The sequence below is a fragment of the Cynocephalus volans genome, chromosome 5 (genome assembly GCF_027409185.1).
Source record: "Cynocephalus volans isolate mCynVol1 chromosome 5, mCynVol1.pri, whole genome shotgun sequence".
Taxonomy (NCBI): Eukaryota; Metazoa; Chordata; class Mammalia; order Dermoptera; family Cynocephalidae; genus Cynocephalus; species Cynocephalus volans.
This window is the reverse complement of record NC_084464.1, coordinates 63,305,227-63,322,696: the sequence shown is the minus strand read 5'-3', so window position 1 is coordinate 63,322,696 and position 17,470 is coordinate 63,305,227. Positions and strand designations below refer to the sequence as shown.

The 17,470-nt window shown below is 41.8% G+C and overlaps 1 protein-coding gene across 1 annotated transcript; it reads left to right on the top strand.

Annotated features, from left to right (window-relative positions):
• Nucleotides 1-2,934: 2,934 nt before the first annotated feature.
• LOC134377818 (glutathione S-transferase A4) lies at nt 2,935-17,260 on the top strand. The gene is made up of 7 exons (XM_063096547.1): nt 2,935-3,000; nt 3,951-4,055; nt 7,630-7,681; nt 9,105-9,237; nt 10,116-10,257; nt 11,990-12,121; nt 16,662-17,260. The coding sequence occupies exons 2-7, from the start codon at nt 3,969-3,971 to the stop codon at nt 16,782-16,784; spliced, it is 669 nt and encodes a 222-aa protein (XP_062952617.1). The 5' UTR covers nt 2,935-3,000; nt 3,951-3,968; the 3' UTR covers nt 16,785-17,260.
• The last annotated feature ends 210 nt before the right edge of the window (nt 17,261-17,470 follow it).

Here is a 17,470-nt window from a genome sequence, read left to right as displayed (position 1 = left end):
CCCCGCCCCTTCCCACAGTTTCAAGATCTGAGCAATTTTCTCTGATATGAAAACCTGCTATTAGAATGGGGTCTAATAACTACTGGTCATTTATAACTAAAACCAAATTTAATTCAAGCCAATTGTTTTCCTCTTCCTGGAGTATTTACATATAAACATTTTCTCAGAGTGAGATTGAAAGCTCTTGATTTTTGTTAAAGCAATTTTACCTGCTACTGAGTGGGCAGATGAAGGGTTAAGGCTGAGAGGACTTCCCAGGCCTCTGAAAGTGTATCAGGTAGGTAGATATGCACTATGAGTAAGATTGTCCCAGACTGAGGGCAACTCCAAGGGTTTCCAAGAATAGAATGATTTCAGCGGCTTTCAAGGAATAAAATGTCGTTAGGGTACCCATCATAGAATGATAGAATTATTACAACAGGATTTTTCATTTCTCCATAAGCCTATATAATAATAAAAGTCTTATGGTACTACCTTAGTTACTCTTCCAAGAGAACAGGGCTGCTAGAATGAGGTTACCCCTATTTTATAAGGTCAGACATATGAAATTGCTGTTTTTGAAGGTTAAAAAAATAGTTTGAAATGATTCAACCAATTAGGACTAGGGAAATGAAGATAAGTGCTTGCCTTATCAGCAAAGCTGAATAATAATAATACTTTTCCTATCTAGTTCAATTAAAGTAAATCCCCAAAGATGCATAGGAAAAAATGAATAAATAATGATCACTTTCATCAGGATTGGGAAATATGGCTTCCTATCCGTGATAAACTGAGTGATCTCTGTGTTAGGTCAGAATTAGAAAAATGGAACTGGACATATACTGTTAGTAATATTTAAAAGTGACTTCTGACTCTTGGGATGCCCCAGCTGTCTTTGACTTACCTCTTTTATTTCTCTACATACTTTGTCTGGGTAAGCTCATCCTTTTGCAGCCAATTTGATCCTTCTCAGTCCTCTCTTCTGTCTGTGTCATCACTGGCTTATTCAACTGTCGAGTGAACATTTCCAGTTTGTCGAGTGGACATTTCCAGTTGGATGGCTCATAGGAACGAAAGACAAATCAACTAATCTCTCTCAAACTTTGTCTTCCTCCTCTATTCTTTATGGAGCTGGAAACCCTTTAAAAGCATGTTCATTCATTCATTCAACGAGTATTCTCTGAATGCCTACTCTATACTAAGCGGGACATACAAAAACCAAATGTTTCAAAAGCTCATGGAATTTACATCTACATCTACAGACAATCAAATAACATTTTTTAAATGTATGTTAGATGACAATAATGTTATGAAAAACAGACAAATAGGGTGGAAAAGGAAGTGTGTGTGTGTGTGTGTGTGTGTGTGTGTGTGTGTGTGTGTGTGTGTGTGTGTGTGTGTGTGTGTGGTGGACGGCATCATTCCATACTTTTCCTTTTCCTCCACTCCCTTCCACCGGATCAGTAAATCCTTTGCTTTCTACCCACTTAATGTCTCACCTTTTCTTACCCATTTTCTTCAAATTCATGATGCTACTTTAATTCCCAGGGACACTTAGATTTCGCAGAAAGATCTACCCCCACTGTTCCAATTCATTCTTTACACTTCCGCCAGAGAAATGAAAATAAAATCTATCATGTAAAATTGCTGCAATTGTTCAGCACCAGAGGCTTCTCAAGCAAGGTACTCTCAAGAGCCCTTCATGGGTGAAGACAGTAATCAACAACATCTATTATCTGAGAAATAGCAGAAGCTGCCTCTAAAAACAAAAAATAATTTCGGAGACACATATTTTTAACTTTAAAATATGTGAATTTTGCATTTTGTTCCATAATATGACCTTGATTATTTTAATACATTTTTTAGTTTTAACTTGTTTACCAACCAAATTACTTTTCTAGCACCACCCTCACATCCCCAACTTCACCTTCCAACTTCCCCCTTCCAGGCAGGTACTGTTTAGCTTAGAGCACTTGTCTGTAAAATGTACAAAATGAAGAGAAAGCTCAAGAAGATCCACTGGGATCAAGGAAGAAAGAAGAAAAAAAATCTATATGTATTTGTGTGTGTGTACACAAAATTAGAAAAATTAAGATCCACTGTTATAATAATATATATAATAATATACGGTATGGGTTGACAGCACTTTTATAATGTTAGATATCTACATATGGAACTCTTCCTACTTAACAACTTTCAAAAATTAGTCACACGTCTTTTATGTGGATTTCCTTACACTTTCTATGGGTTTCTATTACACTTTCCGTATGTTTGTGTTTAAAAAAATTCATCTAAGTTTGGGGGAGTTAAAAGAAAGGCAGACTGCCACGTGCAGCGCCTCATTTGGATGTGTCTGGAGTCTTGGAAGCTTGACTACCCTACGTTCTCCTACAAATGGACCTTGAGAGCTTGTTTGGAGGTTCTAGCAGGGGAGCGCAGCTACTCGTATACCCTTGACCGAAGAACGGTCCTCTCCTCTAGCGGGGAAGGTCGTCCTCTTCGACCGAGCGCGCAGCTTCGGGAGGGACGCACATGGAGCGGTGAGGGAGGAAGGGGACACCCGCCTAGCCAGCCAGATCAGCCGAATCAACCCTGGCGATCAATGGGGTGACAGATGTCGCAGCCAGATCGCCCTCACATCCGAAAGCAGACTGCTAGGTGCAAACTATATAAACCTAAAGAGAATTGCAACTTTTCACGTAGGTTGAATTCTGTATTGTGGCGTATTTCTAACAGGAAATGTTAATTAAAACCAAAGCTAACCAACAAGACGAAGGTCATTTCATCCTCAAAATGCTAAACTTTAAGTGAAACTGACTTGAATTTGGGCTATTTCCACATTATCCATAATGCCTTGCAGATGGGTGGGGCATGCTAAATACTGCCGTCTCTATTGGTGAGCTCTTCCCGGAGCCTCGCCCATCTCGAGCGCCTTTTCTCCACCCTCGCGGCTCCGCCAGCTGCAGACCCCGGGCCGCGCGCGCCGTGAGGCTCCGTCCCAGCGCTCCGAGCGCGCTCCAGGTCTGTCTGTCCCCTGCCGTCCCCACCCGCCCTTTTCCCTCGTCTGCTTTCTCCTCCTCCCAGTTTCTAACTCTGCCATCCATCCCTCACCCCGCTCCTTTCAATCCTCTGTGTCCCCCCTCTTGGATTTCGCCCCCGCCCGCATCTGAGCGGACGTGGTACCCTTGGCGGGGGGTGAGGCCGTTCTTGCCTGGGTATGCCGATATTTTATTAACCCCCTCTGCGGAGTCTGAATCCATTGGTGGAAGGTAGGCTCAGATGGTCCCGGGACCTGGCCGGGCGGTCGCTCGCGCCCTGCGTGGGCTGAGCGGGGACGCGGAGTCCCCGGGAGTCTAGGCTCAGATGGCCGAGCCTCGCTTGGCCTGGGCGCATTTTGTAAGGCCGGGGGCTCATCTCCCACGGCGGTGGTGGGTGTGCAGGACCCGGGGACAGCCCCTGCAGGCGTGGCGATGGACGCACATTTTGCAGGAGCTAGTCATCTCAGTCGGCCCACCTCCCAGTTGCTGTGGTAATAAAACAGGACGATGATTGTGAAAGCATGAATGTTTGGGGAGGTTCCAGTGGGTGTGCAGTTTTCCAGCGCGACCCTCTGTGTCTTGCATCACCAAGCTGACTTTGGAAAATCTACGTTTCTCGGGGTCAAAGTATGTGATGTTCTGAATCCGTGAAATACCGTACTGCTAGCACAGATGTCTTTACAACAAGTGGCCCAGCTCCTCAAGATCCAGAATAAGAAATCATAGATAGAAACGATATGAAAGCCCAAGTCGTTGGATTTTTCCCGTGTTTTAAAACGGTGGTATGTTTTTATTGAATAAGGGAAAACGCAGCAATTTTTTAAAAAGCTTCCTGTACCAAAATCCGGAATATTCATTAAGCCCGTAGAACTGTGTTGAGGACACGAAATTAAGACTGTTCGTGTGCGAGGAGCCGCTGCCTTTGTTTTTCAGAAAGCGTGAAAAGCCGTCATGGCAGCGAGGCCCAAGCTCCACTATCCCAACGGACGAGGTCGGATGGAATCCGTCAGGTGGCTTTTAGCTGCTGCTGGAGTCGAGGTACACTAGACACTGTTTCTTCATAGATTTGACATACAACTTTGAGACCTTTGAGGGAAAAATAAGTTTCAGAGCACCGTTCAGTCCTAGTTCTCTTCCATATGTACTTCACTGAGTCAGAAGATTCTTCTTCCCAGGGGATTTTTCTTGATAAATCGAATATACTTAGTAGAATTCTATTTTTATTTTGATTTTTACTTATGGGCTTCTGATCTACCACCAATGAAGATTTATTAATTAGGAGAAAGGGAATTAACCTGAAATTTGCTACTAACTCTCAGAACTTTTATTGATTGTACAATCCCTGGGTAAATTTCCTTTTTACTTCAATGGCTTCAAACTGGCAGCCTTGGTATTTTGCCTGCATACGGTTAAGCCTTGACTTACTGTGTTTTTGTTTTTGTTCTTGTTCTGTTCTTTTAGCTTTTTGTTAGAAAAATTTTCGAATCCAAAGAGAACATTGTCATGAATTCTATGTACCCATCACCCTGCTTCATCTTCATGCTAATCTTGTTTCATCTATCTCTTCCTTTCACTTATTTTGTGGGAGCATTTTAAGGCAAAACCCAAACATCATATCGTTTCTTCTGTGAGTATAGTATTTTAATATTTTATCTCTAACAGATCAGGATTTTAAAACATAACAATACCATTATCACACACAAAATTAATAATTTCTTATCATCTAACAGTCCGATTGTCTCAGATAGGTTTTTTTTTTTTATAGTTTGATACAGTCTGGATCTAAACAAGGCTTACACATTGCATTTGATTATGTTTCTTTCATTATTTAAAAAAATCTGTAACAGTTTCTTCTGCATTTTTGAAAAATAAATTTTATATTTGGGAATAATTTTAGACTTATAGAAAAATCATAAAATAGTGCAGAAAGTTTCTATATAATCCTCGCTCAGTCTCCTCTAATGATAACAAATTACACAACCATGTCATTTTAAGAAATTTACCTTGGTTCGTGACTAACTAAACTGCAGACTTTATTCAGATTTCAGCAGTTTTTCCACTAATGTCCTTTTACTATTCCAGGTCCAACATTATATTTTGTCATCAGGTTTCTTTTGTTGCCCTCAGTCTGTGACAGTTCTCAATCTTTCACCTTTATTTCACCATCTTGACAGTTTTCAAGCCTCCACAATTTGGGTTTGTCTGATACCTTTCTCATTAGACTGGGGTTAATGGGTTTTGGGGGAGAATGCAAAAGAGGTGAAGTGCCCTTCTCCTTGCAACATCTCAGGGGTTATGTTTTAGTCCGTTTTGTGTTGCTATAACAGAATTACCCGAGACTGGGTAATTTATAAAGAACAGAGCTTTATTCAGCTTATGATTCTGGGACAGCTGCATCTGGCACGGGCCTCAGGCTGCTTCTACTCATGGCGGAAAGTGGCAGGCAGCCAGCGGGTACAAGCAGATCACATGGCAAGAGGAAGCAAGAGAGAGAGAGAGAGAGAGAGAGAGGTGCCAGGGTCCTATAAACAACAAGATCTCGCAGGAAATAATAGAGTGAGAACTCACTCATTACTCTTCCCTTCCCCAGGGAGAGCATTAATCCATTCATAAGAGATCTGTCCCCATGACTCAATCAGTTTCCAACACTGCCACATTGGGGATCAAATTTCCACGTGAGTTTTGGAGGGAACAACACATCCGAACTCCATCAGGTTATATGATATCAACATGAATTATCACTGATGATGTTAACCTTGATCACTTGGTTAAGGTTGTGTCTGCCAGGTTCCTCCATTGTAAAGTTACTGTTTTCCCCACTGTTCTTTGGAAGCAAATCATTAAGTCCATCCCATGTTCAAAATAATGAGAATTAAGCTCTACCTCTTGGAGGAGGGAGTCTCTACATTTGGAATTCTTATGTAAGGAAGATTTACACTCCACTTATTTACTTATTCAGTTCTTTCTTTATATCACTATGGACCTAAGTATATTGATTTTATACTTTGGGTTATAAGCCAGTAGTACTCTATTTATTATTTTTTTTGCTCAAATTGTTCCAGCTGCGGCCACTGGGGCTCTTACAGGTAGGCCTCCTCTTTTTTTTTTTCTTAGAACTTCCTTAGTTTCTGACACTACAAGATGCTCCAGGCTCATCTTGTAGTTTCCCTGCCCTAACCCTAGAACCCGGGATTTCTCCAAGGAGCCCTAGTCCCTTTGAATAGAAAATGGTATTAGCAGCCAAGATCTGCTAATACTGCGAGGTGTCTGAATTTGTTTCTAGTGCCACTTATTTCTGGGAGAAACTGCCCTGTAGAATTTCCCTCATTCTGGATTTGGCTTATTTACCCTCAAGGTAACGTGGTAAAATGAGGCTACCCTGATTTTAACATGCTCTTGTATTCTCTATATTTCCTGTAAACCACTAGTTGGACCCAGAAGTCTGATTAGATGCAGTTTCCTTTTTTTCTTTCTGAACTTTTTTTTCCCCTGCCAGACTATGTCACATGTCACAGGAGATAATGTGAACATACATCTATTGTACCACATCAGGGGCTGTCTAATGCCTAGTTGTCTCATTTTCAGTGATGCTAACCTTGACGAGTGTGTTCTCATGAGATCAGCCTATTCACGCATTGTAGCTTCTGCTATTACCCTTTCAACTAATAGTTTTAGCAGCTATTGGTCATCATCATTGTTGGGGAGTACAAAATGGAAATTTTTCTATTTCTGTCATTTCACCTGAGCTTATTTACTGTGATTCCCTTATAAATAGTAATTTTCATTCATTAACTATTTAATTACATTGAAATACAGTTCCTATAGGAAAGGCAATATTTTTGGCAGTGTTTGAAAAAGGGTGTTCTGTGCCCTTTCCACTGAGTCAAAACAGGAGGCACAGGATGTGGACTGTTCCCCTTTGGGGAGCTAAGAGTGATCACTTAGATCAGTTAGATGGTAAGATCTCCAGATCTCTCCATTGAAAAATGCGTTTTCTCTTTATCATAATTAACATGTGGAGTGATACTTGGAGATTGTATGAATATTCTGTACGCCAATGATTTCTGCACCTATTTTGATTTTTATCGGAATTAGTTATTACACTGGAGGTTGCACATTGGTGATTTTTTAATTTTATCATTAACTAGATAAAATTAATTCTATCATTAGTTTCTAATTCTACATTAATTAGTGCTAGTTGTTGTTAAAAAAGAGCTTTTCCTTCTCGCTTCCTTTTTTTAGTATCATCATTTATGGACATCTGAATTTTGTTGTTGTTGTGTGATAATCCATAAGTGACATCATTCTTTTTGATGCTTGAATTGTCCCAGATTTGGCTAGGGAATTCCCCTCAAATAGGATCCTCCATGCCTTTGCTGTTGACATATCTCATTTGTCTTCGAGCACTTCCTTGCTCTCTGGCATAACAAAATCAACCTTTTCTTGTAGGAGCCCTAGTTCCTTTTAGTGGGCGGTGCTATTTAGAGACCAAGATGTGGGGGCTAAGTGTGCTCTTTCTCTCTGCTTCTTGAGGCAGTAACTTGGTATTTTTAGTCCTAAATCTGTAATGACACTTACCTTCTGGGGGGGTAATCTTTTTTTTTTAATTTAGTTTGATGAAGAATTTCTGGAAACAAAAGAACAGCTACACAAGTTGCAGGATGGTAAGTATGAAAATGAAATAACTGTTTGGAATTCTAATTTTTTTTAAGAACTGATATTTTTGTGGAGGGCAGAGCTGCAACCATTCAGAACTGTATCCTAAAACCAGAAAATTAAGAGGGAATAAATAACTGAAATTGCCAGGAAATTGCTTCCAATTCAGTTCTTTAAAAGCTTGCAGAAGGGAGGGAGCAGGTCCTTCCCCATCCCAGTGAACAGCCCTTCTCCGTCCCTTTCTCCCCCTGCGCCCCCTCCAGTCTCCTTCTGCCCCTCTTTCTCTCCTGTGCCCCTCCCCTTCTCATCTTCCCCACCTCCTTCATGCTATCTGAGGCATCATTGCCTGCTTGAACTATGCAGATAAATGTCCCGGTTTGCACGAGGCTATGTTTCTGAAGTAAATACCAAGCAGAAGTAAAATCAACAAAAGCCCCTCCCTTCATTCCTGGTTCTCTCTGCTTCCTCCACACCCACCCTTTGTAGGAGAGGCACCAGCAGACTGATGGGAATGCCTAGCAATGCTGTGAGCAGCCTCCCTCCCATCGCCAGGGTTCCCAGACCCAACTCAGGGCTCCCTTGAGGGGCACCAGCTGCCCAGGGCTGCAGTGCCACCTTTCATGTGTGACACTGGCCTGGGGTCACTAGTCACCTGCTGAGTATTCATCTGCCCTCTACCCCCACCCGCTGACCCACCCCAATGCCTCAGCCTCTCAAGGGCTGGGCTGTGTCCTATACCTGCATCTTTCCCCAGGGTTTGGTATGTGACAAGTGTTTGATACAGGTTTGTTGAAGAAAGGAATGGGTTACTTTTTAACCAGTGACAGCAAATTTGGTATAAATGGTCTGTGGCTGTGGAATAGAGAGACACTGATGAGTATACGTGAGTATCACCTGGTGACTTAGGTTTCCTATCAGATTCTCTAAAAACAGTGCTGTCCAACAGAACATTCTACAGTGAAGGAAATGTTTTATTCTGCACTGTCCAATGCGATAGCTACTAGCCACATATGACTATTGAGTGCTTGAAATGTGTCAAGTGCAACTGAGGAACTGAATTTTAAATTTAAAAAATTTTTAATTTAAATTTAGGTTTAAATAGCCTCATATAGCTAGTGGCTGCTGTATTGGCCAGTATAGCTCTGAAGAAATATCTTCACTACGTTTCTCCCTACCCCTTATCCCTGTGCGTAGGTATTTTTCCTGGGGTGAAAGTGAAAAGGGGAGGTTTATATGTATTGTAGTTTTCAGGCTCCCTTTATGGCTAAATCTACTCCCCTAAGTGATATTAAGGTTGTCTGTTATAAGGGAGCTTCTCACTATTCCCTAAGGCTATGGCTCCACTGTCCCTTTTCATTTAATAGAGCATATTTTAGGGGTTGGGTGACAGGAAGGAAGAGATCACTTCTAACTCTGGGCTTCCATTCTCAGGTAACCACCTGCTTTTCCAGCAAGTGCCCATGGTTGAAATTGATGGGATGAAGTTGGTGCAGACCCGAAGCATTCTCCACTACATAGCAGACAAGTACCATCTCTTTGGCAAGGACCTCAAGGAGAGAACCCTGTACTGTGGCCCCTGTCGAGTGTCCTCGTTGTCAGCTTACTTATGCCTTAGCTGATTAGCACTCTTCTGCAGCACGCTCCATTGACTTTATGTTTTGTGTTGTTAGAGTGAACAGGGGGCAAAAACCCAGGAGAGGTCATGAAGACCAGTTGGAAATTCAGTGCAGAGAGTCTAAAACTATAGAAAATAATCGAATTCAGATATTGAATACTATATTTGGGGTGTCATTGTTTTAGATTTTCACATCTTTAAATGCTTTGCTACTGCTTTTTACCTTTCTTACAAATTTATTATCATTGAATATTAGGAATAGGAAGCTGCTGTGACATTCAAAGCCTGGGATAGTATGCATTGGGTTATAATTTGACCTCAAAATCTGGTCCTTGCACCTCCTAGAGGCATGACCTTGCGCAAAGTGTTAAGCTCCAGTTTTCTGATGTGTTTCCTGTACAGCAAGTACAATAATAGTACATTCCTCGTAGTGTTGTGGAATTCAACAAGATAGTGGATACTGAGTGTTTAGCACAATGCCTGGTGCATTCCAAGCATTCAGTAAGTGACATTCACTGGTTGTGTAAAAGTGAAGTTGAACCCATACCAGCAGACCAGAGCATGGGTGCTGGGGTGAAGGTGGAGGGGTAGGAGCCAGGGAGAAAAGGCAGTCATGGCTGTCATGCTTTCTGGCTTTCTGATTTATGACAGATTTTGCTGAAGGATTTTTCTGCGTTATAACTAAAACTGACTTTGCATCTTTGCTCTTAAGAGACAGATGTAGGTAAATACTTTTTGTACCTTAAGAAAAAGCACTCTGAATTCTTAGTTGTGGAAGTCAGTGAGTTTATAGAAGGGGAAACTGAGAACACTGCCTTGTGTTTTAGGATTGACATGTATGTGGAGGGGACGTTGGATCTGCTGGAGCTGATTATCATGCATCCTTTCTTAAAGCCAGACGATCAACAAAAGGAAATGGTTAGCATGGCCCAGAAGGCTAAAATTAGATACTTTCCTGTGTTTGAAAAGGTAGGTGGCAGAGAAATGTAAGAACACAGCATAGCCAAACCACAAGAGAGCTACCACAAATGCCCTTTCTGCCCAGAGCAGTGGAAAGCTGAGCCCTGTTGGACTAACCTAAGAGTCAATGGGCTCCTAAGAGCTAACAGTAGCCATCAGCACACAGCTGATGTCTTGGACTCTGCTAGGACCACATTATTTAGAAGTCTAGAGAAAGCATGGGCTCACCACATCTGTGCATTATTGTTCCTTGCATTTAGCAAGTGCCCACCATATGTAAGACACAAAGAAGCAGAAACTATCTCACCCATTCACTCAACATTTGTTGAACAGCTATTCTGTATGAGATGTAGTTTGATATGAGAAGAACCATTTTATTTTTTCTCTTCCCTTTGCTTTTTTTGTTGTCTGTTTTGTTATTTTCCTCTTCTTACTGTATCTGATTTTCTGAGCTTTAAATTCTTTTCTGGAACTGGGAGGAATTTGTGTGTGTGTGTGTGTGTTTTAATTCAAACACAAAAGAAGAGGATGTAAAAATATGGAAAGGCTAATATTTAGCAAACTTCTTCTGACTAGTTCATGGAATTAGATTTAAGAAAAAGGAGCAGTGTTTTCTGGGGTTTTCTAGAGCTTTGTTTCATGGTGTCTTCCTCTCAGGCAGTTTGTAAATGCGAAATAGGGTGATGCAGAAATGTGGTGTGGCAAGGGCACAGAGGACTGTGGCCTTGGTGAGGGGTCGCTGCTGGTTCCTATGTCCCAGTGGCCCAAGCTATATCGAGGCCCCTCACAATGTACCTACAAGGTAAAAATTGGTACCCCTCTTACACGTAATAAAGTGGAATCACAGGGAGATTGAGTGAACTGTCCAAGGTAACAGCTAGAAAATGGAGACCTGATATTGGAACCCTGGCCTCTGACTACAGATTCTGGATTCATCATACTCTACCACTCTGGCTGTATTTGATTTGGAGTTGTACTCGTAGTCCCTGTCGACACACACACACACACACACACACACACACACACACACACTCAGGGGCATCCAAGAGTTCACTGTGAAGGGGTTCTTCCCCTTGCTACCACTCTTTCTTATCTCTCCCCAGTCATAATCTATTCCTATAACGCTTTGCACCTATATGTTACCCTCAAAATGGGAGTCAACATGAATGAACTCAAGCTTTTAATTTTCTCTGTTTTGGGAGATGTGAGAGGAAGTGTACTTTTATAGCCAAGTCTAGTTTATGACTAAAAGTCCTGGTGTTCATAGAAACACAGGACTGGTAAAAAGAGTGGCTCCCTTAGGGACAATCTATTACTTAGCCTTCTCACATCACCCCTGCCCCTCCCCAAGCCTCCTGGATTTGTTCTTGTAGATTCTTTATGGAGTAGATCTATCCTTTCAAGACACCGCATGCTAAATCCAGAAATAATGAAGTTTTCCTTTCCCCTTTCAGTGTCTCATTCTGATCTGCAGCAGATATTTAAGGATGTTTTCATTTCCACACCTTTTTGCTTGCTCTTTCTCTCTCTCTCTCTCTCGCTCTCTCTCTCTCTCTCTCTCTCGTTCACTCACTGTCTCTTAGATATAAGGAAGTGTCCTCTTAATTGATGTTATTTATAAAAAGAAGAAAGGACACAGCCATAGTTTCACACCCTTCTCAGATACTGCACTGATTCAATAGCTTCATAGGTTTCTCCATGTAGAGTATTATAACCAATGCAAATCATTTATACCCTGCAGATTTTAAGGGATCATGGACAAAGCTTTCTTGTTGGTAATCAGCTGAGCCTTGCGGATGTGATTTTACTCCAAACCATTTTGGCTCTAGAAGAGAAAATTCCTAATATCCTGTCTGCATTTCCTTTCCTCCAGGTAAATAAAGCCATGTCTTAGAAGATTGGCCCAGAACTTAGGCCTTCCTTCAGAGTCAGTTGATTGGTTGGCTTGGGGTGTGTATGTGCATACATAATTTTTTTAGATTCTAGTTGGCAAAATGAAATGAAAGTATGGACTTGATATTGTTTCTCTGGCCCTCAGATTTTTAGAGTTGAAAGATCATGGACATGTGAAAGAAGTTTCCATCTTAGTTTTGTTCCGTAACCACACTCTTGGAACAAACTCCATATAAAAAGTTGCCAGTGGGAACTTTCCATGGAGATAACCTTCAGAGTGAGGTGCTTCTCATCTGTATGTTGTCAAAAGCCAAGACAGACACTAAATCCCCAAATAGTAATACACATACTTTTTTTAAAAAATTAATTTTTCAAGTCTGGTAAACATCATTTTAATATACTAATGAGGACAACCACCACTGGTTGAATAAATACACCCGGAAAATGAAAATAGAAATCCTCAGCAAGGCAAATAAGCCACTATTGTATTTATGATGTTATAGTTTTATTTTTATGTATATATTATATATATATAATACATATATATATAAACAGTTATTTGTACACACACATATGTTCATCTTTTAGACACAGAGAAGAACTTTAATTTGACTTTATTCATTCAGAATTTAGAACGCTTTTGACTAGAAGTATTCTTTTGCACTATTAAAAGTTATTTGCTTAGCAGAGAAGAGAGATGAGGGAGGGACCTGCTATTTATTGTGTGCCTGCTTTGTTCCAGAAGTCTGCTGGGCACTTACATGTTCATCTGTCCCCCATCCCTACCCCAGTAACCCTTGGAGGTGGGCTTTACTGTCCCCATTTTATAGGCGTGGAAACATTACACATGACTGTGAGTGATTGAGTTGGGAGTCACAGAGGGTCTGGGATCTAAGTCTGTGCCCTTTCCTCTAGTCTGTGTGCCTTCCTAAAAATGCATTATTTAGAAATACATCGAAGTACTGAGCATCAGTATTAAAGGACTTCAGAATCTGACACCAGATCTGTATTGAATTAAAGGGTTATTCCTGTATTGATTAAAGGGTTAAAAAAGGTTACCTCATTTGGTTAGAGCATGGTGCTGATAACACCAAGGTCAAGGGTTGGGATCCCCTTAGCCAGCCACACACCAAAAAGTTACAAAAGTTTTATCATGCATAACAAGTACGAACTCCAGATAAATCTTGAAGTGATAAATCCTGTGGCAGAAGCTTCTAAATATTGGTATAATGATCAAAATTGGATAATACAAATAGAGCTTAAATAAGTAATAAAAGAAATTTGCATACTTATGTATAATTAATTGCCATAATGATTAAGATTTTTGGTAATATTAGTAACATATGTATGTTTCTATGTATTTGTGTATGTGCTTAATTAAGTCTGTGCCTTCCGCATAATTGGCATTTAGTAAATAGTAGCTTTTTTTTTATAAACGACGTCTTCATTTTAAAAGATTTTATTAGGCGGGTGGCAAGAGGGACAAGGAGGCAGCAGTGGTGCCCCCCAGGCAGCAGAAGGGCTCTGGGGTGAGGACCCCAGTGTGAACACAGACTGTGTCGCTGAAGCCTTTCTTAGGATACTCGCTGTTTTGTCTGCTCAGACCTGGAGCACAGGAGTAGCAGGGAGCACTTAAAAGAGTTGGTGGCTGGATTCCCCTTGTGCCAATAAATACCAGTGGCTGCAGATTGACCTTGGAGAGAGAATGGAAGTCACAGCTGTGGCCATCCCGGGAAGCTACAGGAGCTCAAACTGGATGTCCAGCTACATGCTGATGTTCAGTGACAGTGGGATGACACTGGAAGCAGTGCTGTCAGGAAGAAAGCATCTAGAGTTTCTATTTAGAGGAGAGGCAATCATGAAAAGAGGATGGGCTTCAAGTACCAATGGCTTTGGATTCAAACTTGGGCGAGATCAACTGCTGCCTGCTGGAACACCCTCAGATAAACTTAACAAACATTTAATTAATTACTCCTCTGTGCCAGGTACTTTGTTTTCACAGAGCTTAAAGTCCAACCAGCAAGTATGGTATATGTAACACAGAAATCAGAGCTATAAATTATGCTGAAATAATCTATTCATTGCCTGTAAAGTGTCAGACATTCTGATGGGATTAGAATAATAAAAGAAACAAATGTGGCTTCTGGTCAAGATGGCAGAATAGATGGTCTCCAGAGTCCTCCTCTCCCACAAATCAACAAATTTACAACCACTAAAAAGCAACGACAGCCAAGCTGGGGTCGTTAGAGCTCAGGGGAAGAGGCATAGAGACCTACAGAGTGCATGAAGGCAGGAGAAGTCACGATGTGAAAAGGAAGGACCACTCCAACTATTGTGAACCCCGGCTGTTTCAAGGCTGGCCCTGGTGAGTTCATGGAGCAGGAGCTGGCAGAAGCCACACCTGTGCCCTTCAGATGAAGTTACTTGGAAGCGGCAGGGGAGAAGAAGGCCTTGGTGGCCCCCAGGCCAGCAAGACTACTAACAGGGTTCCCATGGACCCACATAGGAGCAAGAAACCACAACAACTGAAAAAAAGGAGCCAATCAGAGGCTGGTGAGTCATTGCAAGGGACCAGTGCATGGCCCATCCCATGGGAAGTGTTTGGAGCACAGGCAGTAGGGGAGATGGGCCCACTGGGGAACATTGGGGCACAGCAAAGACAGCTGATCTGCCCCCCATTCAGCATAGGACCACTCAGTGGAGACTGGTCAGGAATATAGAACTGCAGGGAGTGCAGTTTGCTGAAAAGACTCAGGCCTAGACCAGAGTGTCTACAAAACCCAGGTGTACCAGATCTCACAAGATCTGGAAATACCTATAACATCAACCATTAAAACCTGAGCTGCACAAAAATCCTTCCCCAGAGAATCAGCAGCAAAGCAAAAATTTAGCTCAACCACAGAGTTAAGGTGTTGTCCCCACAGTTCCCCCATTTTAGAAGTAAGCAAAGGACAACAAATTAGTTCCAGTGCAGAGTTTAAGTGGTAGGAACAGCAAATAATCCAACACAGAACTGAAAGAAAAAACAAAATACCTACAGACCAGAGACAGAATTTGACATTAACTAGTAAAGGTCTTGCATCACCGAAGAACACCTATAAAACCTAGAAGGACTAGAAGTCCCATGGGCTACCAAGCCAGGGAGGGGGAAGGGCTAGGGCCTCAGCTGTGTCCCCCAAACCTGCAACCAGCCCAGCAACAATCACTGAGCCACTGCAGGAAGTGCCCCAGGCTCTCCCAAGCCAAGGCGGTGGGGGGCCAAGGGCCTTGTCCATGCCCCCCTGACACCCACAACCAGCCCAGCGATGACCACTGAGCCACTGCAGGAAGTGCCCCAGGCTTCCAAGCTGGGATGGTGGGGGGCCTTGGATCTCAGCCATGCCCCCCAACACCTGCAACCAGCCCAGCAACAACCACCGAGCCACTGCAGGAAGCTCCCTGGGCTCCTGAGCTGGGGCAGTGGGGGTCTGAGGGCTTCAGCCCTACCACCCAACACCTGCAACCAGCCTAGCAATGAACATCAAGCCACTGCAATAAGCACCCCAGGCTCCTGAGCTGGGGTGGTGGGGGGCAAGGGCTTCAGCCACAGCCCCCTAACATCTGCACCATGTACAGCAATGACTGAGCCACTTTTGGAAGTATCCTGGTCTCCCCTGCAGGAATGAGCGGGGTGCCACAGGCCTCTCCTCCACCCCTCCTACTTCTTCTCCCACCGTGTTTCCTTCTCCCTTGCCATCTCTCCCTCCCCCCCCAACTGCTCTGCAACAACATCTTAGAATGTAAAAAATAATAATAAACAAACAAACAAAATAATAAAATATAATTATATATGATGAATATATGCTTCCTCATATTGTTCAAAATAGCCAAAATAGGTGGAATGCTAAACCCAGAAGGCAGAATGCAGGGAACTTCAGGTTTATTTGCTGAGCTTATCAAATCTGAAATTTTTCCAGGCATGCTCATGAACATACACACATACTTCACAGGCAGTGAAGTGCATTCCATTGAATGTACTCAAAAGAGCTAAAAAGTCTAGGGGAAATGATAGAGATTTAGCTCTTTAGGTAAACTGTAGCACTAGGTCAAAATAGACTTTTCTTCTCATTTACTGAAACTGATAAGATTTGGACTCTGAATGAAAAATACAATTTTTTTCCATTCCAATTTACATAAATATCTGGGATCTGAGCCATAGGCTATGAAAAATGTAACTGGCCATCTTGGATTGCAGTTCTGGTTGGGTCCCCTCAACAAATGTTTACTGAACAAATTTGATGGATCAATTTGCACAACTGTGTTTTCTTTCTTCTTCATCATCTTCTTTTTTGAATGCCAACATTAAAGCTTTTATTTTATTTTTACTTATGTGACTGGCCAGTATGGGGATCTGAACGCTTGACCTTAGTGTTATAACACCATGCTCTAAACAACTAGGTAACTGGCCAGCCTACATCTGTGTTTTCATAGAAACTAATACCTTTGCTATTAACCTTCGCTTTTATATTTTCCTTTTGCAGGAGTACTCAGTGAAAATAAGTAATATCCCTACAATTAAGAGATTCCTTGAACCTGGCAGCAAGAAGAAGCCTCCACCTGATGAAATCTATGTGAGAACTGTCTACAGTGTCTTTATGCCATAAAATGACACATTGTGAGTGAGCTTGTCCCTAGAGATGGCTGTGTACACAGTAATATCTTAGTTCATCCCAGCTTTGTCATGGTCCTGTGTAGTAAGTTGGGTCCTAAATGGGATCTTTTGTGTTAAAGAGATCTTCTCTTCTAGAAATATTGACTTTTTTTGGTCCAGTGAATAATTGTTATGGTACTTTTTTCAGAAAACCTTTTTAAGATGCTGGTATTTAAGTTAGATCTGATCGTGTTACTCATTGTAGTTAGTTAATCCTGAAATGTAGTTAATCCTGAAATGTGGATGGACAGGATCTCATGTTCTTTTCTGAGCTTATTTCTCCTTTCCTTATCCCCTTTGTAACCCCCTCCAGTCTCTTCCTAATTTTTAGTGTCTAAGTATAACAAAATATCTAGTGAATAACTCTCCTCTGAGCTATGATAATCAAATAATGGTAATGAATGAAGTCAGTATTACCCAAAATAAATAATTCACCAATCATTGCCCTGTTGCTGGAATTTTTTTTTTAAAAACAATATTTGTTTTAGTCCGTTTTTGTGTTGCTGTAACAGAAATACCTGAGACTGGGTAATTTATAAAAGAAAGAGGTTTATTTGGCTTATGATTCTGGGACAGCTGCATCTGGCATGGGCCTCAGGCTGCTTCTACTCATGGAGGAAAAGCGGCAGGCAGCCAGCA

Coding starts and splice junctions, on each gene's coding strand:
- LOC134377818 (XM_063096547.1), top strand. CDS start 3,969: ATGGCAGCGAGGCCCAAGCTCCACTATCCCAACGGACGAGGTCGGATG. Junction 7,682..9,104: donor GCTACACAAGTTGCAGGATG/GTAAGTATGAAA, acceptor TTCCATTCTCAG/GTAACCACCTGCTTTTCCAG. Junction 10,258..11,989: donor ACTTTCCTGTGTTTGAAAAG/GTAGGTGGCAGA, acceptor TATACCCTGCAG/ATTTTAAGGGATCATGGACA.